At 39.3% G+C, this 25,968-nt stretch overlaps 2 protein-coding genes across 2 annotated transcripts in view; both read left to right on the top strand.

Annotated features, from left to right (window-relative positions):
• The window catches only part of kif11 (kinesin family member 11), a 46,135-nt gene extending 39,319 nt beyond the window's left edge, over positions 1 to 6,816 (top strand). Inside the window, exons 22-24 of the mRNA XM_068052628.1 lie at positions 772 to 929; positions 4,020 to 4,130; positions 6,220 to 6,816. Coding sequence (XP_067908729.1) covers positions 772 to 929; positions 4,020 to 4,130; positions 6,220 to 6,342 — 392 coding nt within the window. The 3' untranslated portion in view covers positions 6,343 to 6,816. The remainder of the gene's footprint in view (positions 1 to 771; positions 930 to 4,019; positions 4,131 to 6,219) is intronic.
• A 10,148-nt stretch (positions 6,817 to 16,964) lies between these two features.
• Positions 16,965 to 23,462, top strand: hhex (hematopoietically expressed homeobox). The gene is made up of 4 exons (XM_068052627.1): positions 16,965 to 17,465; positions 19,535 to 19,713; positions 20,245 to 20,295; positions 22,681 to 23,462. The coding sequence occupies exons 1-4, from the start codon at positions 17,105 to 17,107 to the stop codon at positions 22,918 to 22,920; spliced, it is 831 nt and encodes a 276-aa protein (XP_067908728.1). The 5' UTR covers positions 16,965 to 17,104; the 3' UTR covers positions 22,921 to 23,462.
• The last annotated feature ends 2,506 nt before the right edge of the window (positions 23,463 to 25,968 follow it).

Genomic DNA, 25,968 nt, shown 5'->3' with positions numbered 1-25,968 from the left:
CATTAAAGACTGGCACTTGTATAGTGACTTACCACAAAAAATATGTGAATTTCTATAAATACAGCAACTTATTTCAGGCACTGCAAAATCTCTCAAATATTGGAAATGAATGACCAGTTACCCTGTTCTTGACTTTGGCTGAGGCCAGGAGAACTCCCTGTTCTGCAATATTACTTTGGTATCTTTTATTTTAATGGTCTGGGTGAATGTAGATGGTTTAATTTTTCATTCAAAAGACTGCACGACTGGCAATGCAGTACTGCACTGGAATATCTACCTAGATTATGTACTCCAGCCATGAACCCACACCACCTGACTTGGCAGTAAGTGTGTTTGCGAATGAACCACACTGACATTGCATTAAAAAAAAATTGTTCTTCAGTTGTTATCTCCCAATGACATGACTTCCTTTTTTTCTTTATTAACTGCACATGGGTTTCAAAAGTTTGTGCTCAATAACTCAGCAGTACAGACGAAGAAGGTGCCAATCTGTGACTTAGATATTGCTGTACTGAGAATGTAGCTATGTTAATATTGGCAAGTGTCCCTAAGTTTAGAGAAGGATTGATTGGCTGTTCTCCCAATCCTGCTGGCCATACAGCAATTACTACTGAAAGTCCATGCCTGTGTATGAATAATGGTCACTGGGGAAAAGTACTAGAGATTATCTGCTGGTTTTGGTCTCGTACCCCAATAAAGGGAAGGAAAGCATTTTATTCGGGCGGAGCTGGAATTGTTCTTTGTTGAAGATAATTGCACTTTGATTTTCAGGTACTACGCCACAGCGTAGAGAATATTCGTATCCACGGGCCCTCTTGAAAACAGAGCCACGTGATGTCTTGGTTGTTCAGTTCAAAGCACAGCAGCAGGAACTCCAGAGTTCTCTGGAATCTGCCATGACCATCCAAGAGGAACCAGTTGCTGAGCAGGTATATATTGTGGAAAATGCTAATGCAGTTGGGGAAGTGTAGTTAAGGCCACAGTCAGGTCATCCAGGATCATAATGATTGGCAGAGCATGCTTGAGGGGCCGATTGGACTCTTCCTGTTCCTATATCTTGGGTTCAAGGGACTATGCTAAGAACATCTCTCTTCATTACACTTCCCACAAGTTGCATGTCAGTGATGCATTAGATTTTAGAGTAAAATACTTTTACACATGTCTATCGTGTGGTACTGCAGGTGTCTAATGGGAAATGCGAGTCTCTTCGTCTTTATACCTCTGAATTTTATCCAGTTGAATTGGAGCTACAGCTGTCTTTTCTGCATGTAACAAATTTTCTATTATCTTCCTGTTTGCGGAGAAGGGAATCTGACTGGATTTCTTTACGGTATTGATTGTCAGTTCAGGCAATGGTAAACTAATGACTAACTTTCCTCTTGTCCCTTTTTCTCTTTTTGTTTTTTAAAAAAAAAAAAAATTTTTTTCACCAATCTTGTCTTTCGTCCTTTTATTTTTGCTGAAGGTGTTAATTCTTTGGGTACTGAATGTCTTGCAGAACTGGGGTATGGTGGTATAGTGGTTATGTTACTGGACGAGTAATCTAGAGGCCTGGACAAATGCTCTGGAGACGTGAGTTCAAATTCCACCATAGCAGCAAGAGGAGTTTAAATTCTATTAATAAAATCTGGAATAACATACTAGTCTCATTAATAATCATGAAACTACCAAATTGTCCTCCAATAACCCAGCTGGTTCAGTAATCTCCTTTTGGAGGAGTAAATCTAGAAACCTGGCCTACATGTGACTCCAGATCCACAGCAATGTGGTTGATTCTTAACTGCCCTCTGAAATGACCTAGCAAGCACACTCTGTTGTATCACACCACATGGGCTGCAGTGGTTCAAGGAGGCAGCTCACGACCACCTTCAAGTGTCATTTAGGGATGGGCAATAAATGCTGGCTCTAACTGAGTGTTGGCCGGTTCTTTGACCTGGTGTGCACTTGAAGCACATGCCTGATTTTTCTATCTAGTGTAGGAAGGGAAATCAAGGCTTGGAAACTGGTCATCATCGAGCAGGGGTTTCCATTCATTATTACTATTCTAGGTTTCCTGTCCACATTCCACCCCCGGCCCCCTAGCCCAACCACATAGAATAGAAATTGGGGCTGGGAGCATTGACTGAATTTACTCCCATAAACCAAGAACTCTGAAGCCACATTGCTTCAATAGCCTACCCTGATGTACATGGCTCAGATCTATTTACTTATGAACTATATTTCTAAGAATAAACACTTTTTTTTTTAAAGGGGGAGCCATTCTTGGTCATGGGAACCAGGCACTTTTTATAAGCATAAGTAGTTTTGCTGAAGTGTTCATTACTTTAGCCAAATAAAACAAAAAAGTTCATGCTGATCTGTGAATGGAAACTACTAGGTTATTACTTTATTCTGATCAGACTATGGATGGTCAAGCACCAGTGTAGTCTGTGGAGGTTTTTGGGTGCTTGTCCCCGAAAGAAAATACTTGTGACCTCCATCTATTCTATAATCATCTCATGAGCTCTAGTTCATTCTAATGTCTTCAATTTCACCTGTCCATGCTGTATATTGTACATTTAAGGTCAAGGGCATAAAATCCAAAGTCTTTTCGTACATCTGACAGTTTCTAGAAAGATTCAAACTTTATGAATTTCCACCTCTGAACATTGCAGGCAGGCTTTACCTTTTGCCCCAGTGATCATGGCTGTAGTAAATATCACATCTTCTGTAATCCCTCAATAAATAAATTCATGTGATACCACATGATGTGATGCTGAGCCATTCAGACCATGAAGGCCCCACGTTCAGTCCCTGATCTGTACTGTGCTAGCTGATATTAACTGGGGAAGTAGTTGGATTCAACAGTTGGCACCAGGCTTTGTACAAGCATAGAACAAGAGGAAGCAACCAAGCTTTCTACTCCTGATGGCTACCCTCTCGCCATGGCTGGGTGCACATGTGTGAATGTTTAGTGGGGGTGAGATTGAGCTCTTAGTGATGCCCCAGTGGTCAGGCAACACAACAGTACCCATTGTCCAGCTTTTCACTTGACGAATGAGGGTGTGAAGTACCTGCTACCAACATCTAGGGAACTGTACCCCAGCCTGTCATCACTTTCAAGAGAATGAGGGGCAGGAGAGAGAAAGAAGGAAACATATATTTCTGTCTAGATAGTCAAAGGTAGATAATGTGATATTGAGGTAGGGAAATGGGAATGGTGATAGCTGTGTCAATTTCTATCCTAAAGGCCTCTTTTTTTTTCTCTCTCTCTCTTGGCTATGCTAAACCTGCAGAATTAAGCTTTCTGGTCCATTTGGAACTGGGCAGATATTTTCAATATTGGCCCATTCCTTACACTGAAAATCATTGTGGTGTGAAAACCTTTCTTCAGGCCCACACACAAAGTGGAGCAATGTTGGGTCAGTATTACTGCCACATTCCTAAGAGTTGAATTTGTTTGCCAAAATTCTGTACCTCAAGCATATGACCATCCTGTTTGGCAGAGTCAGTTCCTTCACAAGCTCTTGATACATAATGAGAAACTGAATTAATGAAAATTGCCTTTTCTCTCCTAAGCAGGTGTATCTTACCTCTTGGATTTCGTAAATTAATATACAAGTATGCTTTCATATGTGTGGGAGGGAACTGTGCAGTTGAAAACCAGTGTTTCATAAAATTTTGATACGGTTCTTAAAAAAATTTTGGGATTTTAAACTCTGGGCCCTGTCTGTTTGTTCAGGTGGATGGTTTTTTTTTAAAAAAAACCTCACTGCACTGTGAAGAAGAGCAATGATTTCTTGTGACCTAAGTCATGTTCATCCCTTGGCCAACGCCATCAAAACAAATTAACTGGTCATTCATCTCCCTGCTCTATGTGGGACTTTGCTGTGTTTGCCTGCCAAACGGGTGATTACCTTCAAAAGTACCTCATTAGTTCTGAAATGCTTTGGGACAAGTTGAGAATGTGAAAAGCACTATACAAATGCAAATTCATTCATTCTTTAAAATTTATGAAACCAAGTTGTGGTTGATTTCAGGAGTCTGCGGAAGATGATCAAGCAAGCGTCAATAACGACAGTGTTGCCAGTGAGAAGTTTAGTACTGAAGAAGATTTCTGCCTTAATAGTGGTGGTGCCCCATTCTTCCAGGTAAATCAAAGCTGTCATTAAATTTGCATTGCTGGGTTCATTTTCATTAGTGTAAAATAGGTGAATGGTGAGATAGTAAGTGAAAATAGCATAGTTATGAACAACTATTTTATCACAAACTTCATAAAATCTTTGCACCCAAAGCATGTGTTTACAGCAATCAGTGACCTGAGTACAAATTGTTTTCAAGTGTTTTTTTTTTTGCTCAAGTTTCTACTCAAACATATTTGTATGTTGCTGAGCATGTAATCTTGCATGATCCAGTGCAATTGGACAGCCTTTTAGAATTTTTTGCAAATATTTGCGTTAAAATGTATACCTTGATCATATTTGCGTCGTAACCTGGTGCAGTTTTATTAATACAGCTGAAAATGGGTTTTCACTGAAAAAAGCATTTTAATCGGTGTCTAGTCCACCACCTGTGAGTAAACCCAATTTTTAATCACTGAAAATGACCACAAAAACTATGCAGAGCCATTTACTGGTTACATTGTACAGTAGTCAGTTTCTCAGTAAAAGGCTTTTGAAAGGTGCCTTTTAGTGTCCTAGCACCTAGAAAAACCAACTTAATTCTAAGAGCCTCTTCGAAGGCCCACAAATAGGAGCAATAAACAAACTTGTCATGGCAAATAATCCGATCTGGGAACATGGTCAGTTTTCTGGGCGGGGCCGGCTTCCGCAAAATGTTTTTTTAACCGGTGTGACAGATCATGGAGCCTTTGCTTGCACTGGATGTAATTTGTGCTTGAAATTCTTCAATATTTTGTGCTGGTTTGGCTGGGTTTTTTTTTCTTTGCAAAATTGTAACCTAGTAGAAACTTTACTCCATGCAATTTTTTTCTAAAATATCAGCACTGTAGACTGAAAATATATTCTGAGGAAGTTATGTTATACTCTTGAAAAATTAAGTATATTGTAGCCAGCATTTGAAACACTCTGGTCAAGGGGTCATAGGTGAATATTTTTTAATTGACTCATGAAACCTCTAGATGCTATATCTTGATACGGAATATGCCAATTATAAATACATAGTACGTATGTATGTCGTAACATAAGAGTAAGGAGCAGGAGAAGGCTACTTGACCCCTCGAGCTTGCTCAGCCATTCAACAAGATCATGGCTGATCTGATTGTAAACTTAACTCCACATTCCTGCCTACCCCGATAATCTTTCACCCCTTGCTCATCACAAATCTATCTACACAAGATTTAAATGGGGAGAAACTTTTTCTGAGGGTCGTGAGTCTTTGAAGCTCTTCAAAAGGTGGTGGAAGCAGAGTCTTTGAATATTTTTAAAGCAGAGGTAGATAGATCCTTGAAGAGCAAGGGGGTGAAAGGTTATGAGTAGAAGGAATGCAGAGCCAAGGATACAATCAGATCAGCCATGATCTTGTTGAATGGCAGAGCAGGCTCGAGGGGCTGAGTGGCTTACTGCTCCTAATTCGTATGTTCATATGTATTTGTCTAAGTTTTTAAAATTGGCACATTACATAACAAGATATAGTATCTAGAGGTTTAATGAGTCAATTGAAAAATATTCACCTATGACACCTTGACCAGAGTTGGAAATGAAGGCTACAGTATACTTAATTTTTCAAGAGTATAATTTAATTATTTTGTAAATGAATTTGGAGAGGTTCAAATATTGAGGAAACCAAGTTATAGGAGAGACGTTGTATGGGAAACTCCTGCAGAATCTCAAATGAATATGGAGTCTCTGATCCTGGTGGTTTACATCTCATTCATGTATGTTTAAATTAGTTTTGATTCTCAGCAGTGAAATAGCCATTTGTACCCCAATATATCATTTACTGCCTAATTCAAATATCACTTCATAATGTGTTCATTAATTTCAGTGCTGTAAATTAAACATACTGTACTTTATAAGCAAGTTAAAAGCAAACTGAAAGGTTTACTTTGCATGAATTTATATATAAACAGACAATATTCAATATTTTTGCTGCAAAAAATCTCAAAGGCTAGTGTTTTTAAGTTCCAAGAATTAAATGTATTGACCTGTTCATTTTAATGTACTCAAGGTGTTGGTATCCAATCTGTTCATAATCATTGATTTATTTCACCTTTTTTAGCACAAGAAAAGACACAAAAAGGACAAAGAAAACAAAACTGCTATTGACAAATTGAAGTCTGTAGAGGACAATCCAGTCCTGTCGGTATCGAAATCTAAGTTGCCACTCCGAATACAGAATTAATATTGCTATGTGATTTGTAATTTTAATTACATCTACCTAAGGGTTTATTCTGATTTTTATGTATATCGCTGTCTATATTTTTGTGTTTCACTGCCTCAAAATTCCAATGCTCTAAGTCTTGTTACTCGATCATTGTCTTTTTCTTGAACAATGAATCATTTTCGAATGGTTTCTTTCAAATAATGTTCCATACTATTTCCCACTTTTTTTTTAACTTGTTTAAAGACTTTTTCTATGCCCTGTACTGACACAATATGTACATCTAATGCCGGATGATCTAAAACTTTTTATATACTTAATCCCAATGTATTTGGTTGTATATACTTATTTCTAAAATAAAATCTCCAATACGGATTCAAAAACTATTTTATGTAAAGGTGTAAATTACATACAGTAGAATCCCATTCTTTTGGAAGTGCAATTTGTTTTTGTTAAACATATAACAAATAAAGTTAGAGGACCACAGCTTCATTATCACTGCATTTTTCTCTCTTTTTCCCACCCCACCTTCCACAGGAGGAGAGCGGCAAAAAGGCAGCCCATTGGAGCATGGCAGTCTTGCCCAACTTTCTCATCTCCAGAAGATGATGACTCATTCTGGGCAATGATTCCACAGTTTAGGAAGGATGTCAAGGAGAGGGTGCAGAAGAAATTTACCAGCAGGGTTCAAGGGATGTGGAACTTCACTTGTGTGGGGAGACCAAAGAAGCTGAGGTTGTTCTATTTTTTTTAGAGCAGAGAAGGTTAGGGGGAGATCTGATGGAGGTGTTCAAAATAATGAGGGGTTTTGATGGAGTAAGGAAGGAGAAGCTGTTTCCAGTGGTGGAAGGGTCTGTAACCAGTGGACATAGATTTAAGGTAATTGGCAAAAGAACCAGACAGAGGGGTCGATGTGGAGAAATAAATTTTACTTAAGTCAATTATGATGTGGAATATACTGCCTGAAAGGGTGGTGGAAACTGATTCAATAGTAACTTTCAAAAGGCAATTGGATAAATTAACTGAAGGGGAAAATTTTTCAGGGCTATGGGGAAACAACAGGGCTGTAGGACTAATTGAATCTTCTTTCAATGAGCTATGGCTCTTTGGGATGAGTGGCTGTGCTGATCATAAAAATCATAAAATGTATACACCAAAGAAACATCTAAAATGAAGGAGAAAGCAAGATAGTGATCGCAGGTGGGATTGCTTGAAGTCTCTAGTACTAATGGAGAGACTTGTGCATATGTATGTGCAAATGAAGCATGATCACTGTTGTAGGAAATATGGCAGCATATAGCAGGCTCCCATAAATAGCAATATGGTAATAAGACATTTTTTGATTGCTGGATAGTCAGGACATTGGGGATAACTTCCTGCTCTTCATCATTGGATCTTTTATGTCCAGCTGAGTGAGTAGTCAGGGCCTCAGTTTAACATATCCGCTGGCAGTGCAGCACTGCCTAAGTACTGGATTTGCTTTTTTTTGTGCTCGAGTATCTGGTGTGGGATTTGAACCCACAATCTTCTAACCCCAGAGGTGGGATTGCTATCATCTGAGCCACAGATGATACTTGTACTGCTTTAAAGCAGGAACAAGTGGTTACAGAGTGATCAAGTATTGGGACAATTGCAAAGAGTTCATAGGTCGTGATGGTCAAGCCTCATAATGCAAAGAGAACTCGGGTGACCTTGACCTTGTTTTCTATGGGGAGGGACATTTACATGAGATGGGACTGCTGTTTTGTCCTGACATTGATTTTCTGTTCAGATGCTTGGCAAAGTGTCCTTTCCCATTAATGCAATCTATCTCCAATCACAAGCAGAAAGCTCCTGATGACTTGCTGTTTGCTGAAATAATCACTGTAGTTTGTGTTCCTAGAATTCTGTGCATTTCCAAAGAACTTATGGCCCACACTTCCAATGCTCTGATATCCTTATCCTTGATAACTCAGTGTAATTCATTGAGACTGGAGGTTCTAGGTTTGTTCTCTGGCCTAGACTGCATTGGAAGAGTTGTTTGGGGCAATGCATGCTCTACTGTTGTATTGCTGCCTCCGTGTTCTTGCTAGTGATCTGTCCAGTGCACCCTGTTGGCGGGTATGTTCATATCAATCTTCCACTGGACTTCATCTGCATTTATTTTGTCATGTGCACATAATGTGAAAAAGGGGAAAGTGCGTGGGGGGGGTGGTGCGTAGCAACAGGAAAAAGATCAGACCTATAGTTAAATGTTTTAGACCAATTCCACACCCAAAAGAATGGTAAATTAAGCCCTCCTCAAGGTTGCTGTCACGTTGAGTGTGATGTAAAAAAATATTCAAGGGACAAAAAAATGAAATAGATACAAGTCATTTTTTTTTTAAAGTGATGAATGAAAAAACATTCTTAAGCCTGGTGTTAAAGAAAAGTGTTGGAAATACTCATCAGGTCCGGCAGTATCTATGGAGAGAGAAAGAGTTAACACACGAAATAAGAGCAGGAGTGGATAATATCGCCCATCGAGCCTGCTCCTCATATCCCTTGATTCCCTGAGAGACCAAAAATATCTCTATCCCAGCCTTAAATGTATTCAATGATGGAACATCCACAACCCTTTAGGCTAGAGAATTCCAAAGCTTCACAACCCTTTGCGTGAAGTAATTTCTCCTCGTCTCAGTCCTGAATGGTCTGCCTCTGTGTTTTAGATTCCTTGATGAACAGAAACAATCTTTTAATGTTTACCCTATCCAGCCCCTTCAGAATCTGGTATGTTTCAATGAGATCGCCTCATTCTCCTAAACTCCAGAGAATATAGGCCCAATGTACTCGGCCTCTTCCAGCCAACACACTCAACCCAGGGACAAATTTAATGAACCTTTGCTGTACTGGCTCCAATACAAGTATATCCTTTCTTAAATGTGGAGACCAAAACCCACCGTACTCCAGATGTGGTATTACCTAAACTCTAAAATTGTAGCAAGACTTCTTTAATCCTGTATTCCAATCTCCTTGCAATAAAGGCTAACATGCCATTTGCCTTTCTGATTGCTTGCTGTAACTGCTTGCTAATTTTGTGCATTCCTTGTACAAGCACACCCAAAGTCTCTTTGAATGCCAACCTTTTAAAAAAAATATTCTGCTTTTTTATTCTTATGACCAAAGTGAACAACTTCGCACTTCCTTTATATTATACTCCATTTGCTATCCTGTTACCTACTCACTTAACCTGTCTATGTATCTTTCCATCCTCTCTGTGTCCTCCCCAAAGCTTACCTTTCCAACTACCTTTGTATAATCAGCAAACTTATTATTCCCTGTCTCTTCATCTAAGTCATTAATATAGTGAATAGCTGAGGCCCCAGCACTGATCCTTGAGGCACTCCTCTGTTCACTGCTTGCCAACTTGAAAATGCCCCATTTATGCCCATTCTTTGCTTCCTGTTAACCAATCTTCTATCCATGCTAATATATTACCCCCCCCCCCCAACTCCATGAGCCCTTATCTAGCCCTTTTGTGTGGCACCTTATCGAATGCCTTTTGGAAATCCAGATATACTACATCTACTGGTTCCCCTTTATCTACCCTTCATCCTCAAAAATTGCAAATAAATTTGTTAAACAGGATTTCCCTTTAGTAAAACCATGTTGACTTGTTCTAATTATACTGTGCTTTACTAAGTGCATTGTTAAGTCTTCCTGAATAATGGGGCGGCACAGTGGCGCAATTCCGGGTACTGCTGTGTGGTGTTTGCAGGTGCTCCCTGTGACTGTGTGGGTTTTCACCGGGTGCTCCGGTTTCCTCCCACAGCCAAAGACTTGCAGGTTGATAGGTAAATTGGCCATTATAAATTGCCCCTAGTATAGGTAGGTGGTAGGAGAATTAAGAGAAGCTGGGGATGTGAGAGGGTAATGGGATTAATGTAGGATTAGTATAAATGGATGGTTGATAGTTGGCACAGACTCAGTGGGCCAAAGGGCCTGTTTCAGTGCTGTATCTCTAAATAGATTCCAGCATTTTCCCAACTACTGATATTAGGTTAACTCACCTGTCGATCACGGTTTTCTCTCCCTCCTTTATTGAAAAGTGATGTAACATTTGCCAACTTCCAATCTGATGTGACCATTCAAGTTGATGACCTTCCATCAGAACTGGAAAAGTGAGAAATGTAGCAAGTTTTAAGCAAGTACAGAAAAAGAGGTTGGGAAGCAAAATGGCAGGTCTGTGGATCAATGTTACTTCTTAGCTGCGTGGGTGCGCAGTCACACAGCAATCTGGAACGTACCCAGCAGGGAGCGCACAGCCAAGGTTGGGATTGAAAAAAATGAGCACTTGCACTGTCACGCAGCAAGTTTAAAGGCTCCTCACAGTGCAACAAACAGGCCATGCACAGCAAAGAGAAATTAGAGGGAACATGGTGATAGGGTGGAAAGCAGGAGAGATTAGGGAAGAGACTTTGTTATTTGCCCCCCGCCCGCCTTCCCTACCTCTGTACTTGCTTAAAACCTGTTACATCTTTAACTGTTCCCTGGTCTGATAAAACATCACCCACGTGAAACGTTAACTTGGTTTCTCTCTCCACCGATGCTGCCTGACTTGCTGAGTATTTCCAGCATTTTCTATTTTTGTTTCAGATTTCCAGCATCCGCAGTATTTTGCTTTTGGTCTTAAAAACTCTGTCAGAAAAAAGTTAACCTTAGTTAACTTGGCTCTTAAACAAAATGCCTTTCATGCCTGTATTATCCTGTCCCAGTATGATCGGATAGGAGTAGCTGATAAATAAGTAACACGGTGCTAGAATATTCATATATTTGCTTGAAATTTGCCGGCCAGTGAAACATACGCCACCTTCCCTCCTCGGATCCCTGATTAAATGTAAATATTGATTATTTCACTATTGTCTTTCCAAACTAAGAGTGTGCCTGCTCTCTACGCCACTTGACAGCCTTGTGCTACCCGTCAAATGGCCAAGACTTCGTTTCCTCAAATACAACGATTATCAATCTATAGTCTAATAATAACACTGCTGCAGAGGTACTGGTGCGAGAGGAAGTACCAGGTGCAAAGGAATACGGGTTTCTGTTAGCCGACTTAAAGGTTTGATGATAGGTATATCATTGGATTCGTATCCGATTTCTTAAAATACCCAGAAGAAAAATATTGACTGAAGATTTCATAAATTATGTGCCATTTTATATTTAATTTTGTTATATGGTAAGTACAATTATAGAGGTAAAACAATTTCAAAGGTAGATTTAAAACTATAAATCTTTGCGAAGAATTCAACTAATTTGAATTTTATTTTAATTGCTTGTTTTGAATAAAATTCTTAAGGCTCACGACAGGCTTAAAACGAGGACAATTATTCTGGGTAGATCTTTTTATGTCACTTTAATTAATCAGCAAGGTCTTTGTTGATAAAATGAGCACAACAAATCTTGTGTGTGCAATCATAAGTGTATTTGGTTGAGTTTATATAATACATAGTTAAATCCGTGGTTAAAATGTGTGCGTTTTACTGTTCAGTACAATCCGAAACCATTGAAGCTGATGAACAATTGATCTCACTTAACAAGTATATCTTGTCAAATGCAAATTCATACCCAGAATATTTAAATAGCAAGTGGAATTTTTTATGGATGCAATATAGTACATGGGGTGATTGAATAATTACTAAATTACTAACAATTAAACATATTATGCTGTAATATTTTATGGAATTAATCCAGCAAAGTGTCACTTCTTGAGATTTTAGTATGTTAAAATTATTATTCCGTCCCGGGAATGAATGTAAATGAATCTTTATTTTCGATTCCGATCTAAATAATTTAAGTTAGTAAGGTATGTTGTTCATAAACGCATTTACCAAGGAATATTTTACAACATTTTCTTACTTACCTCATGGAAAACAACAACAAAAAAAGAGCTTTTAAAAAACATTTCTGACAAGCTCCTAATTTATTGTTCTTCTTTGCTATGGCCCATTAAATTGTAATTAGACCTCAAAAGAGGTGTTAATCAGGACACACTGTTAAAACTATGTATGCACGTCAGGTTCCTATCGACAGTAGCAAGTCCAATTTAAACGATTAATCTGCATATATATTGGTGTTTTGACAGAGAGCTGCTGATTTTTATATGTGTGCTTTTGATGAATGGAGCGATGTGCCTGCCTCTGACTTCCCATTGAATTTGTTGTGTTTATGCCTGTGGGCGCTACATGAGCCCAAACCCCGGAAACCCAGCCCTGCAAACCCAGGCAGATCCCAATTATGCTCATATTTCTTGTTTGCTGATTTGTTTTGTTGTAATTTTCCTGGCCTAAGATTTGGAAAGAGCTCTTTCAAGCGTTGTGCTTCATTCGGGGACAACCCTCAATCGGAACACCTAGATGTGTTTATTTATCAGCAACTTGGGACATATGCAAATTCAATAACCTTATATCTCTCCTTCCCACGTTATACACCTATGGGGGCCTCCATAACAGCTGCTTGGGAACTCTTACATTTCAAACAACAATAATTATAGATTTTCATACACATATATACTTATAGGCAGATGCCTATTTTATTAAAAACACTTCATGAAGTTACTGCTCCAAGTTTTTTTTTGTCGGGTACTGAAACCTGATTAAGTGTTGACAATGTATAACAGTGGCCTCTCTGCATTTTACAACGCTTCACATGTTATATGGCCCCCAGCACTCTTCCCATTCAGAATAGATTACAGTTATCTTTAAGAGGCTGATGCAACCTCGTTTAAACACCGGCATGTTTTACCAGTGGCGCCGTCCTGACCAATCCATCCTTTGGCGCACTTGGAATCTTCAGCACGAATATTCTCAGCTCTTTGATTTGGAAAGACTTCAACATAATTTATTTTATCTGTCAAGAGTCGTTCTAGCGGCAGGTGCCCATTACGGCGCCAACAGGCGGAATCATTGAACAGTAAGTGTCTTGTAGGGTTTTAAAGAGCTCCTCTTCAAAGTAATTCGTCATATCCAGATTTGTCATTCGAAGCAACATAAATTGGCCTGTGTTTTATTAGCATCAAATGTCGCAAAATGGCCAGTGTTGAAAAGATTTGTAAAAGGCCGGATGATTACACAGTCCAGCAGTGTATAAACTTAAAGTGCATGGTTAAGGTGAAACGCCCCAGTACAATATTAATAAATCGTTGCCAATCTCATCCGACCATCACTTATTCCCTGTACCGGCAGAATTCGGTATCCGCTTTCAAACAATTATTCATCAATTTAAGATTAATATCACTAAACAATAGTCCCTGCTCTGTCGAGGCTCCTGATTCATTCGGGGTCACTAATACAGAAATCTGGCTATTAGTCCTGGGGCACTGAGGCCAATTACAGTATGCCACCATTTCGTTTAGTTTAGTTTAGAGATACAGCACTGAAACAGGCCCTTCGGCCCACCGATCTGTGCCGACCATCAACCACCCATTTATACTAATCCTACACTAATTCCATATTCCTACCACATCCCCATTTGTCCTGATATTTCCCTACCACCTACCTCTCCTCGGGGCAATTGCTAATGGCCAATTTACCTATCAACCGGCAAGTCTTTGGTATGTGGGAGGAAACCGGAGCACCCGGAGGAAACCCACGCAGACACAGGGAGAACCTGCAAACTTGCAAACTCCCCAACTAAAGAATAGTTAAATCCGTGCAGATGGATCCTGAATCCTTCCAGGGTCTATATGACTCGGTCCAGGGAAGATTTTTCCAAGGCTGTTTACAATTTTCCCAAATTTATAGTTTCACTGATTGAAAAGTGTATAATATATTTTAATGCAGAGATTATTTGAGGGTAAAAAGTATTCATTGAAAATATTAACAAGGATCACTCACTTCCAAGCTGTCAGAATAGCCCATTTGCTCTGAAGTTAACTTTTTAATGTATTCAACTTTTCATAATTAATTCCTTCTGATTGTTTTCTGCTTCTCGAGTTACTGAGCTGAAATCGATTAAACACGCAATTTGTTTAGTTGCAAGTCTCAATCACTGAAATATCAATGAAAAAATTAATCTTAATATCAAAACAGCAAGCAATAACTTAGTGCTAGTACCTCCATTTATGATTTCTCTTAGAAGAAAACTAACTGTTCTAATACGTAATTCAAATAAATCTGATCGGTCAGAAAGTGCGCCAATTGTGTCACGTTTGAATATCCCTTGCTGCTTTTCACTGAAGTAGCATATGTGACCACTGAGCACTGACCACTGGTAATTCGGCTCTATTTTTAATCAACTGAAATGTGCAATCATTATTATTCACCTTCACAAAAACAACTCTGTCATCAGAAGATGAACAATGAGCGAAAAGGCAAATAGAGTCTGATGTATTAGTTGGGTCATTTGACGAATTAAGTGATTTGATTGCATTTATCAATGTATTGTCTGATATAATATAATCACTATAGAAAGCACTTACCGAGTCCAACAGCCATCGGTGATAATCACCAGATTAGGCAATTAATATTAACTACATCAAACCAAAAGACAATGGCCGAGTTAAGAGTTTCAACGCTTTATTTTCATCGATTTAAAGTGGGTCAGATTTGACGGTCCAATGTTAAACTAGTTTTATACTTTTATAATCTACACTCCAATTTACAAGTGGATCCATGAGTTTTGAACAATACAAAAGTTTACAATATCATGCAGTTTATTTTAGCAATTAAATTGCTTTTCAAGATTGTGTTAGTAAACATTTTTTTTTAAAAAAAAAGCATAGCCAGTGTCATCCACCAAAAAGTGCTGCATCATTTTTTGGTGGCATTTGCTTCCATTCTGTTTTTGTCCGCAAACGCTGTAAAATCAGTCAGCGTGGTCTTGGAAAAGCAAGATTGAGTCGTTTCAATTAAATAAGTGCCCCCATAGAATGTGCATTGAAGCGTATTACATATTGCGTTCTCAGGTTGAATAAAGCCCACATGCCGCGTAGATGGAAATATTTCCACACGAAGTTGCTCAGAAAGATTCCCATTGGAAAATGTGGCGGGATGATGAAGAATCGGGTCCCATTAAGGCAAAGTGGTGGTAATGTTTGAAATAGAGCCCGATCTATGTGGCTCTTAACTTATTTATTGTCGTAATTTGGTCGAAACATTTTACAATAAATAACGAACTAACTAACCAGTTGTGATTTTATCTGAGGATAGATTAATATGTGCGATCTTTTAACGTATGAATCGCTGCCTGTTCTTATCCCATGCAATACAATTCGCTTTCTTTACGACATTAAAAGTATCTCTTGCGTTTTCGGGTTCCTCGTGTGAAATAAGCAAGTAAGAAAAGGAAAAGAATCCACGGGTGATAATTCTGCATTTTTCGCTTGACATCTGAAGTTGCACAATTTCTATGACTTTTAAAGGTAAAATTGTTAAAACGCTAAACCTCGACTTGCAAATTTTGAACGTATTTCCAGATCAATAATTTAGCATATTGCCGAAATGTGCAAAATGTTAGTTCGCCTTGTGCAAACGTGTTTACTAAAACTAACAAACAAATGTGTATTGGAACACCGAAGTGTTAGGAGCTACTTGTTATACGTTTAACAACTGCACCACTATTTCACAACCATTCCTTGTAATACGCATTCCCCTTGAAGTATTGCTAACCCCTTAATGGAGAAGTGAGAACACTGATTTGAAATGTTGATTGGTTTGTGGATGTCTCAGTCCCTAAAATAATTGGTCACCGTGAACTGCAGGCCGTCCATCATCCAGGAGCTAAACGTGAATCTGACAATCGTTGTTTAGTCTTCAGTGAGCAACACGCACTGCTTGCGTTCTGATACAATTTATGTTCTTTTCCCAGTCAAAGAGATGGTCACTGTTAATAAAGAATACAAAATACCATGTATGTTATTAAAAAAAATCTGTTTGGGAATTAGACACTTAAAAATCACAAAGGAAAGAAACTAAAAAGTTTCAGAATCTTTTCTTTTGGTCAAGTTTGCTATCTGTTTATTTTCCAGTCTATAGTTTTAAGAATTTCTTGGCCAGCTCTGCTCAAATATTCAGAATGGAAAGGGGTATTGCGCCGAATTCCCAGTAGCGACACCAATAGTAGTGCTGATGTTTGATGGAGGCACACGAGGACTTTTTCTTCAACCGCTGGCTGAACATAACAGCTGCCGCCATCTAGAGGGGCAACAAATGCCAGGATTCTGCCGAGCGACTGTGAACTGGATGGCCTCTTTTGTTTTCTCTAAATGTGACCTTTTCCAAGATGAAACAGCTGGCTGGGGAAATACTGAATGTTCTAAGTAGTTCATATTTGATAATAGACAACAGTGTTAGTAAATAAACGGCCGCAGTATCTGTGCTATGCTGTCTCTTTTAGGCACAAGACTTTACTGCAGCCTTTGTAAGTGCTGCTTGTCTGCCCGGCTTGCTTTTCCTGAGTTTACCTGGGGCAATGCATTTTCATCTCCCTTCGCTGTCACCTGAAGGTGGGTCCCTCAGTGCGGCTGCGCAGCGGGACAAAGGGGCAGGGCAACAAGCTGGAGCACGAGCTCCGGCTCTGCAGCCAATCAGCGAGCGGCTAAGGAAGGGAAATTGACACAGAGCCCGTGGTCCCGCCCACGCCCATAGAAATCTGTCGCTCGCTGGAGTTTTGAGAAGTTTAAGGTAGGTCTGAAAGTTCACAGCAGGAATATCTCGCCCGCTCCTCCAGCCCTGACCTGCACAGGGCTCCATCCGCTCTTCGATCCCCGCTAAGACAAGCCGAGCGGTGCTGAAGGAGTCCTCCCACAGAGCCCTGGACACCGGCCGTCATGCAATACCAGCAGCACCCCAGCTCCTCGGCCATGAGTGTGAATCTGCCGCTGTACGCTCCAACCCCGATGCAAGCGGTGCACCCAACCCCATTCTACATCGATGACATCCTGGGCCGCAATGGGGCTCCTCACCCGACCACAGTGGCCCCCGGCCCGGCTCTGCCGTCCCCAAACTCGTCCTTCACCAGCATAGCTTCCCCGTACCGGACTCCAATCTACGAACCAACTCCAATCCACCCCGCCTTCCATCACCCAGCCCTGACACCGTATGGCAGCAGCGCCTTCACCGGACCCCTGTACCCCTTTGCCAGGACTGTTAACGACTATACACACGCATTCCTCAGACAGGACACGCTGGGTAAGAACCAGTTTAGTTTCGGATTTCTTCTCATTGCCAAGAATATGCTGCAATTTTAAGTTCTCTTAAAGCCAGTTCTGTTTTTGTTTTGCTCCAGAAAGTAGGGGAATTCTGCAGCGGGTAGTCGAGATAATAATCATCCCGACTAAATAAGAATGTGTTTTATTCTTTTAGCTACGCTGACGGGTATAAAATAGAGGACAGTGGCGGACGATTCGAGCGCCTGTTTTCATTCGGCGAATTAAATATAAAATTTAAAAGCCGTTTACGTGATTGATACCCGTTGGCGATTTAATCACAGGGACAATTTCAATTTTTCCTGAGCCTGTTCAGATTTCGAAACTAACTGGTAGCCTTTGACACAGAACATCCCGCAATGAGATTACGTGGCTAAATCTTTTCCATTGGAATTAAATGTATTATGTTTCCCCTTTTCTTTAAATAATAAACTGCATGAATATCTGAATATTGCTTTAAGGAGCTGAAAACGAAAATGAAAGGACTCTATTCGCAGTTTGTTTTACACATTACTTCTGCACGACATACTCCCTTGGGACAAGGAGATTGTCAGAAATCTTTACCAAATCCGACATCGGCCGTATGTTATACTTATTTTTTAAAATTGTTACCAAGTCATATTTTGAAATAGCCATTAAAATATAAAGTTCATTAGCCCATAAATATAAGCAAGTTTTGCTTTTATAAATCCATTCATTGATAAGTCACATTCTGCAGAAATTGCACCTTGGGCTAATTCACCAGCTTGTGCTCTCAGGGGCTGACCTTTTTTCGTTCATACAGGAAATCTTGAGCTCTCGATAGGAGTAAATCTGGTTACAGAGCTGTTAAATGTTTTCCTCTCAGTCAGAAGCGGACTCTTCCCCGGGAGTCGTGCACACTGCTGATTATTTTATCGACATCCTCAATACAGACATATACAGGAAACACTCGAGTTCTGATAGCCGGGATACGTTTTTCTGATATTGTTCATTTCCTCTATGTGGGATGTGACTTTATGGCAGCTAAAATAACCAGTTGCTTCCTATTTTTTGTGGCTGTTTTGCAGCATTTGAAGTGGGGACTGACGCAAGCGAAACTCTCGGAAAATAACAGCTACGCGGAATTTAGAAAGATTGAATTGCCTTTTGATTCTCGCCAAAGTCAATTTTGAATGTATTAATTTAACATTCTAGTTGGCGGAATTTTCTCCGTAAAATGGGCGAATATTTCGTTGTATCGCAAACAAATGGGCACTTTTAGGGAAGAAATCAGTAAGAAGGAGAATCAATGCAAAGTAATTTGATGAGCATAACACATCACATGATATATTCCGAATTAACTGGAATGTAGCTAAGATTACACGACTTTCTAGTTTGTATTCCACCAAACATGGCCCTAGAAGCGTATAGTAAATAGCCTAGCTCGTCTTTACGCAGAATTTAAAAAAATCTTTAACGCAATTTAAAGAATACTTGTACTGTAATGTACGGTTATATAGAAACCATAAAACAGCCTATCTCGGCTTCCTTGACTCATTTTTGTCAACGAGCAGAAGGAAATAACAGCCCTTTTGCAAGATAGACCAACAGGAAACACATTGACGGAAATGTTGCCATAGTCCTGAATTGGTAGGTTTCACACAAACCTTCAAGGCTTGTATGAAATCAATGTTGCATTGTGAGAAAGAAAGAGACCCCGGGCCTTTTTCCGGGTCCTTATCCTAATTTGCTTTTTTAATTCATCATCTATCAAGGGCTGCAAACAAATCAGAACCAGTTTAACATGTCATGCACGACAAATAAATAATCGGGTTGTAGTCAGATTTAGCCTCCTGTGAATATATAATTCTACAATAATAATGAGGTTAAATAATTCTGGATTCCCATTTTCTATTTATTATGTAGATCTTTCATTTAATATATGAATACAAATATATACAACAATCGGGTTTTACAAAAGTGAGCTCCTGAAATAACATTTAAATGTAATTTTAATCCCTTAATACAATTCACACTTTATGATATGATCAAACATAATCAATCCTATTGTTTTGCTTGATTTCCCTGCAGGAAAACCGTTGATATGGAGCCATTTTATTCAAAGGCCGCCGCATAAAAGAAAAGGAGGACAAGTTCGGTTCTCAAACGATCAGACCATTGAACTAGAAAAGAAATTTGAGACCCAGAAATATCTCTCACCCCCTGAACGAAAAAGACTCGCCAAGATGTTGCAGCTAAGCGAGAGACAGGTACATGAAAAGTATGATGAACAACTGAAAGTAAGGTGTTTAAAGCGCCTCCTTGCCAAAATATTTCTGATTGTAGATATTTACACATGGAGCGCTGGTACATACTGGTTAATTGTACCTAATAGCAATGTTTTGATAATGAAAATGTTCAATGCTTTTAGAAACGCTAATTTCATACACAAAGCCAAAATTAACAACTGGTGTTTTCCACGGATATGATTTCTTCTGATCTTTCTGCTAATTGACTGCCTGTAACTGCTTGTGTGTTCCCGCTGCATTTTATCAATATTTCTTTCGATGCTTGTTTTGTATCCAATTCTTCATATTTGATGAGTACTTTGTCTTCCTCATTCTTGAGGTTTTGGTAATTCTCGTAACAAGGTTTTTAAGCTTTTTTTTTAAAAAAAAAAATGCTTTCCATGCTATAATCCTCAATACAGCCGTTACGCAGATTTTATGTACAGATTTCCCGCAGAAATCCGTGGAAAAATAGTCACTTCACTAAAGCTCCGGGTGTTTTATTTTCTGCAGGTGAAGACTTGGTTTCAGAATCGCAGAGCTAAATGGCGGCGGCTGAAACAGGTACGGAGATTCTGCTCGCGTCTACTCTGTGGAGATTGTGGTTTCCGTTGTCATAGAAATGAATGTTCAAATGAACTTATCATTAATGTCAGAGCCTATTATATTTTGTGTGCTAAAGTAATTTGAAAGGTTATTTAACCCCTTTACCTTGATTGAAAAAACAAATAGTCATGCTGGAATTCAGGATGAACCACTGGAGCTGCACAAATGTTAAAAGCTTCTAATGTGGTTCCTATATCAATTATTTTGGCCGTTTCATGTCCTCCGCATTAGGAATCTATTAATTCTTCAGCAATCCCATATGTTGTTTGTCCAATTAATTCTTGCGGACCAACGTAAATGTCGGCAAGGTAGCCATGCAATTCATAGAATATTTATTGTTCCATCGTTGAACAAGCATATGAGTAAACGCATTTATTAAATTATTGACATGCATTACGTAATACACCTGGCTCGTTATATTTTCAGCTTCAAACATAATGCTGCACCTAGCAATATAGCCTGTTAGCAGCAGGCTATAAAAGTACACAGCAGCTTGTAACTTGTATACGAACTGCAAACATGTATCGTTTAGAAAAATGTAATACGTTCGTAACAAATCTATTCACTATCATTGTTCACCAGAAAGTTTTAGATAGTTTTGTTTTGTCCCGTTTAGAAGGAAATTCAAGGCAATGTGGCTCTTTGTCTTGAAAAGAAAATCAAATGGAAACTTCACAGTCTTATCTGACAATTTGCCACGTACAACCTTATTCTAGTCGAAACTACGTTTTAAACAACTAGACTTGTAATATTTTTAAAATAAGTTATTTTTTTCAATTCAGAAGAATCAAAATGGCGAAGCCAAAATTTTAATAGCCAATAAATTAAAATGGAACAATCCCATTGGCTGGCCGGTTCACTCTTAATTCTTAGTGGAGTCTCAAGTTGGTGGAAGTTCATTTAAAGATCAAAACCAAAGAGGCATGTTCTTAAAGGGGCCTCACACTGCTTACAGCACAGCAATAGCCCACAACAGGAAAAATGTATTGGACAATGACAATCCTGGTATAGTGCAAACACGTTTTTTCCAGTTTTTTAAATTTAATTAGCATTAGTGCCGTATAGCAGTTCCTGTTCTGTAAGAGTCAGTTGTAAGCATTGTTTTGAAGTCCAGACACTTTAACTGTAATATTCTGTGGTAAATATTAACGCTCCGAAATTGTTTTCAATGTTTCAATTATAACGGACTGTATGATTTCTCAATGATCAACTGTAGATAAGCAGACAACGATAACGTCACCACCATTAATCTTTCGGCTTTCTATGGCATTCCCTCTAAGCCAAAGAGGAACTTAAACCACCCCACCCCCACCCCCAATAAAATCCACAGTACAGACTACCCAATAAAATATTGCATTAATCTTAGTTGTGGGAATGTGGAAGCAAAGCAAACAGGCCTGAAATCGCTCCATCGCTTTGCTATGGCATCTTTACTGTATCTTGCAACTATAGAAGCAGCAGTTACTTGTGCAGGGATAGCTTTTTAAACAGTTCCAGACCAATTATTCTCTTTTAACTTCTGTGATTCCTGTCATTTCACCAAAGGCTACAGAAGTATTACACAGTCGAAAGTTCATGTCCTAGGGAGAGGAAGCCTTTCAGTTACTCATTCTGGGCACACATCGTGTTCGCCGCCTTGGTTCAACTGGCAGGAGTGTTTGTGTTGATTTTGCAGGCTGTCGCGCACGCCTGAAAGGGATTGGCTTGAATGGTACTGCCCGCGCCTGGGTTTCAGTGCACCAAAGATTTTCTATTCAGATAAAACAGAAAATGCTGAAAATAGTCAGCCGGACTGGCAACATCTGTGGAGAGAGAAACCGAGTTAACGTTTCAGGTCGATGACCTTTCATCAGAACTGTTGAGAGTTTTCTGTCAATTCCTGCAGTAGCACGAGCCGCAAACTGGCAATGCAACGTGGCCATTAAAAATAACACCTTCATGAGAGTGACTTAAAGATAACCTTTATTGGAGCATTTTTCAAGCACCTTGCAATCAAAATGTACATCCTAACGTATCTCTGTGTGAATGGAATAACAAAAGCAGTCTCACCTGGATGTTCAGCCCACAGTTATAAAGCGGAAGCGTTGTCTTCAGCTGCACTCCTCTGCAGTGATGTTGTGGCTTCTCGCTCAAGTTTAAACCTGAATGGAGGTCCAGTGAATTCTTAACCTGGTCTTTATTCTCGAACAATGTGCTGTATCATAATGCATTTATTTGTAGAACAATGATGAATCGGCAAGACTATGAAATACGATAAACCACGGGCTTTCAGTCAGTAGTTACCTTGCATATCTTACACCTGCTACGCTTAAGATAATAGAAAATGCTTTCTTTTAAAAACAGGAAAATCCTCAAGGAACCAAAAGAGAAGAATCGGACAATTCGGACCAATCCATCGAAAGTCAGTGCGAGAAGGGCCGAGAAAGCTGCCTGAATCCCGATCAGAATAAAGCAGTGTTATTGAATGGGTCGCATTGCTCGACCTCCCCTGCATCTCAGCAAAATGAATCGGAAGTGTCAGAAGACAGTGACGAAGAGGTGGACATCGATGATGACAGGAGTACTTATCCTGCAGATGCATAATGAAACACATTGGGACTCAAGTCGGTTGGAGAATGGAAGGATAGTGCTTTATCATTGCACTTTACTGGGAACCGGACTGGTAGGTTGGATGTATTTCCTAAAACCCCAATAATGGGAAGAATGTATAAGGTGTGAGGTTGAAAACCTTTTTGCATGGGTTAAAACTTAATAAACAGACCCATACGATCGGTCGCTAAATGCGATTGAATGAAGGGTTGTGTATAACTCAAATTAGCACACTGTGTTATATTTATGTACAGTACATAATTTTTGTAATTCGGATATTTTAATACTTGTGTACATAACGTGTTTTTGTTGTAATATTCAATTTTGTAAGAAAATTGTTAGACTGGAGAAAAAGAGTCGAGTAATTTATACAACCACACAAAGCTATGGCATCGATGTATTTGATTGGTAGCTTTCAGTAAAAGTTCGTCAGTGGTTATATACCTCATATTCCAAAAGTATTGTGTATATTGTGTAAATACATGGTTTGTTGAAACGCTCACGTGGTTAATAAACGCAGAAAAAGTATAAAATAAGTTACCTGTTCAAATGTGTACTTTATTATCGCAACTATACCCATTTATTGCGGATGCCAATCACCAAACAGATACAGCGTTTGGTCTTATTGTTTCTTATCTTACACCTTGCAATAAAACATGACAATGGAATATTATACAGCCTTTGCATTAGTTTACACACATAAACATGTATACAGATCCAACAGTAAATTATTTTGTAGAAGAATGAAGGGAAAAGGTGGATCTGAATGGCAATCTAACGGATCAAAACACACTCCTATTTTTAATAAGGGCCTCTAATATTGTTTCAGTTTAACAGTACTTAGCAGATATGCATAAAATATTGACAAGAAGGTGTATCAGATTTATACATAAACTATATCTGCAGCACATGTATTTAGTGAAGGATTAAAATGCCAGGCGAATGTATTTTTTTAAACTTTATTTGCTGTAGTGTAAATTAATTGAGTTTTTTCCGTTATGATGTTAAATCGTATGACATTGTATACATTGCAGTTTTGAATCATTCATTTTTGTTTTTAGTGCAGTCCGAATGTTTTTATAAAGGGTACTTCGAAAAGCTGGAGGATGTGTATTTTGTAGGTTTGTCCGCTATGAAGATCAGAGACTATTTTAAAAATGTCAGCTGTAATTTCTGTCTGCTCTTACCCCTCAAGCAACCTTTTTTATAGTATAAGAACGAATCGTGCTAAAAAATCTCATTCTATTCAGACAAAATCATCCTTTTTCAGCGTTTTCAATTTTCCGTCAGCAGATACAGTACAAGCTCCCGGACTGCAAGGGAATAAAATAAAATTAGAAATAATACTGCTCAGAACAGAGCAGCAGTTAATAGCATTGTATTAGCCACTGAAATCAAGGAATTATTTCTTAGATAATGATCTGAATTTATTTAACTTATTTAAATCTGAAAGGTTTGCTCCATTCTAATGCAGTATCGATTCAAATCTCGTCTAATACTTATTCTGGGCATCATATTTTTTAAAATGAAACTGTAACTTTTTGCTGTACTTTTATTTATATTGAAGGAGGAATGCCAGTGCAGGTGAATGAGCACTTTACAATTCCAGATCCAATCATCTCAGCCCCGGGACATCACTGTGGGAGCTCCTCAGGGCAGTATCTGAGGCCTAACCATTTTCAATTACTTCATCATTCACCTTCCCTCCATCATAAATTCAGAAGTGGAGAAGTTTGCTGATGATTGCACAGCATTCAGTTGCATTTGCAACACCTATATGCATGTATGCAGCGAGACCTGGACAATATTCAGAATAGGACTGATAAATGGCAAGTAACATGCATGCCACACAACTCTCAGACAATGACTATCTCCAATGAGATGGAGCCTAACCAGCTCCCCATGACATTCAATGGCATTACCATTGCCAAATCCCCCATGATCAACAACTTTGGGGTCATCATTGACCAGAAACTTAACTGGACCAACCACTTTAATATTGTGGCTACAAGAGCAGGTCAGAGGTTGGGTATTCTGCAACGAGTGACTCACCTCCTGACTCCCTAAAGCCTGTCCACCATCTATAAGGTGCAAGTCAGGAGTGTGATGGAATGCTCTCTATTTGCCTGGATGAGTGCAGCTCCAAAAACACTCAAGAAGCTTGACGCCATCCAGAACAAAGCAGCCCACTTGATTGGCACCCCATCCACCACTTTAAAGATTCACTCCCTCCACCACTGGAGCACTGTCTTTGCAATGTGTACCATCTACAAGATGCACTGCAGCAGTGCTCCAAGGTTCCTTCAACAGCACCTCCTAAACTGCAACTTCTACCACCTAGAAGCACAAGGGTAGCAGACACATGGGAACACCGCCACCTATAAATTTTCCTCCAAGTCACATACCATCCTGATGTAGAAATATATTGCCATTCTTTCATTGTTGCTAGCTCAAATTCCTAGAACTCCCCACCTCACAGCACTGTGGAGTAAATCACCACACAGACTGCAGTGATTCACCTTCTCAAGGGCAATTAGGGATGGGCAACAAATGATGGCCTTGCCAGCAATGACTATTTCCCATGAATGACTAAAAAAAGTATACAATATCGGTATCAAGGACTGCCACATATTACACATAGATGCAAAGTAAAGCCCCCTCAGTAAAAATGTCTTATTCAACCTCAAGGAGCACCCTATGCTGCACCAGTGCGACATTTTGCATTTCCCATATCGACCACCATGATGCTTCCTTGAGTAAGATTGTTCATTAGTACTGTGTTAGGGTCAATGTTGTGCTCTGGGCCCATGTCTGCCTGGGTTACGACTGTCCAGATTTATTTCATGTAAAACACTTACAACCAACCGACTAACAAAAATATTTTTACAGGGGAAATTAACACCTTTGAAAATGGGTTGGACAAATATCTGGTTTACATAGAATTGCATAGAATATTCAGCACAGAAATAGACCATTCGGCCCAACCTGTCCATGCCAACGTATGTAGTCCACTCAAGCCTCCTCCTATTCTTCCCCAACTAA

The sequence above is a fragment of the Heterodontus francisci genome, chromosome 20 (genome assembly GCF_036365525.1).
Source record: "Heterodontus francisci isolate sHetFra1 chromosome 20, sHetFra1.hap1, whole genome shotgun sequence".
Lineage (NCBI taxonomy): Eukaryota > Metazoa > Chordata > Chondrichthyes > Heterodontiformes > Heterodontidae > Heterodontus > Heterodontus francisci.
This window is presented reverse-complemented; position numbering and strand designations above follow the sequence as displayed.

Bases quoted from the DNA above. Each gene is read 5' to 3' on its own strand.
- hhex (XM_068052627.1), top strand. From the start codon at position 17,105: ATGCAATACCAGCAGCACCCCAGCTCCTCGGCCATGAGTGTGAATCTG. The intron at 17,466-19,534 runs GTAAGAACCAGT...ATTTCCCTGCAG, and splicing joins CCTCAGACAGGACACGCTGG to GAAAACCGTTGATATGGAGC. The intron at 20,296-22,680 runs GTACGGAGATTC...TTTTAAAAACAG, and splicing joins AATGGCGGCGGCTGAAACAG to GAAAATCCTCAAGGAACCAA.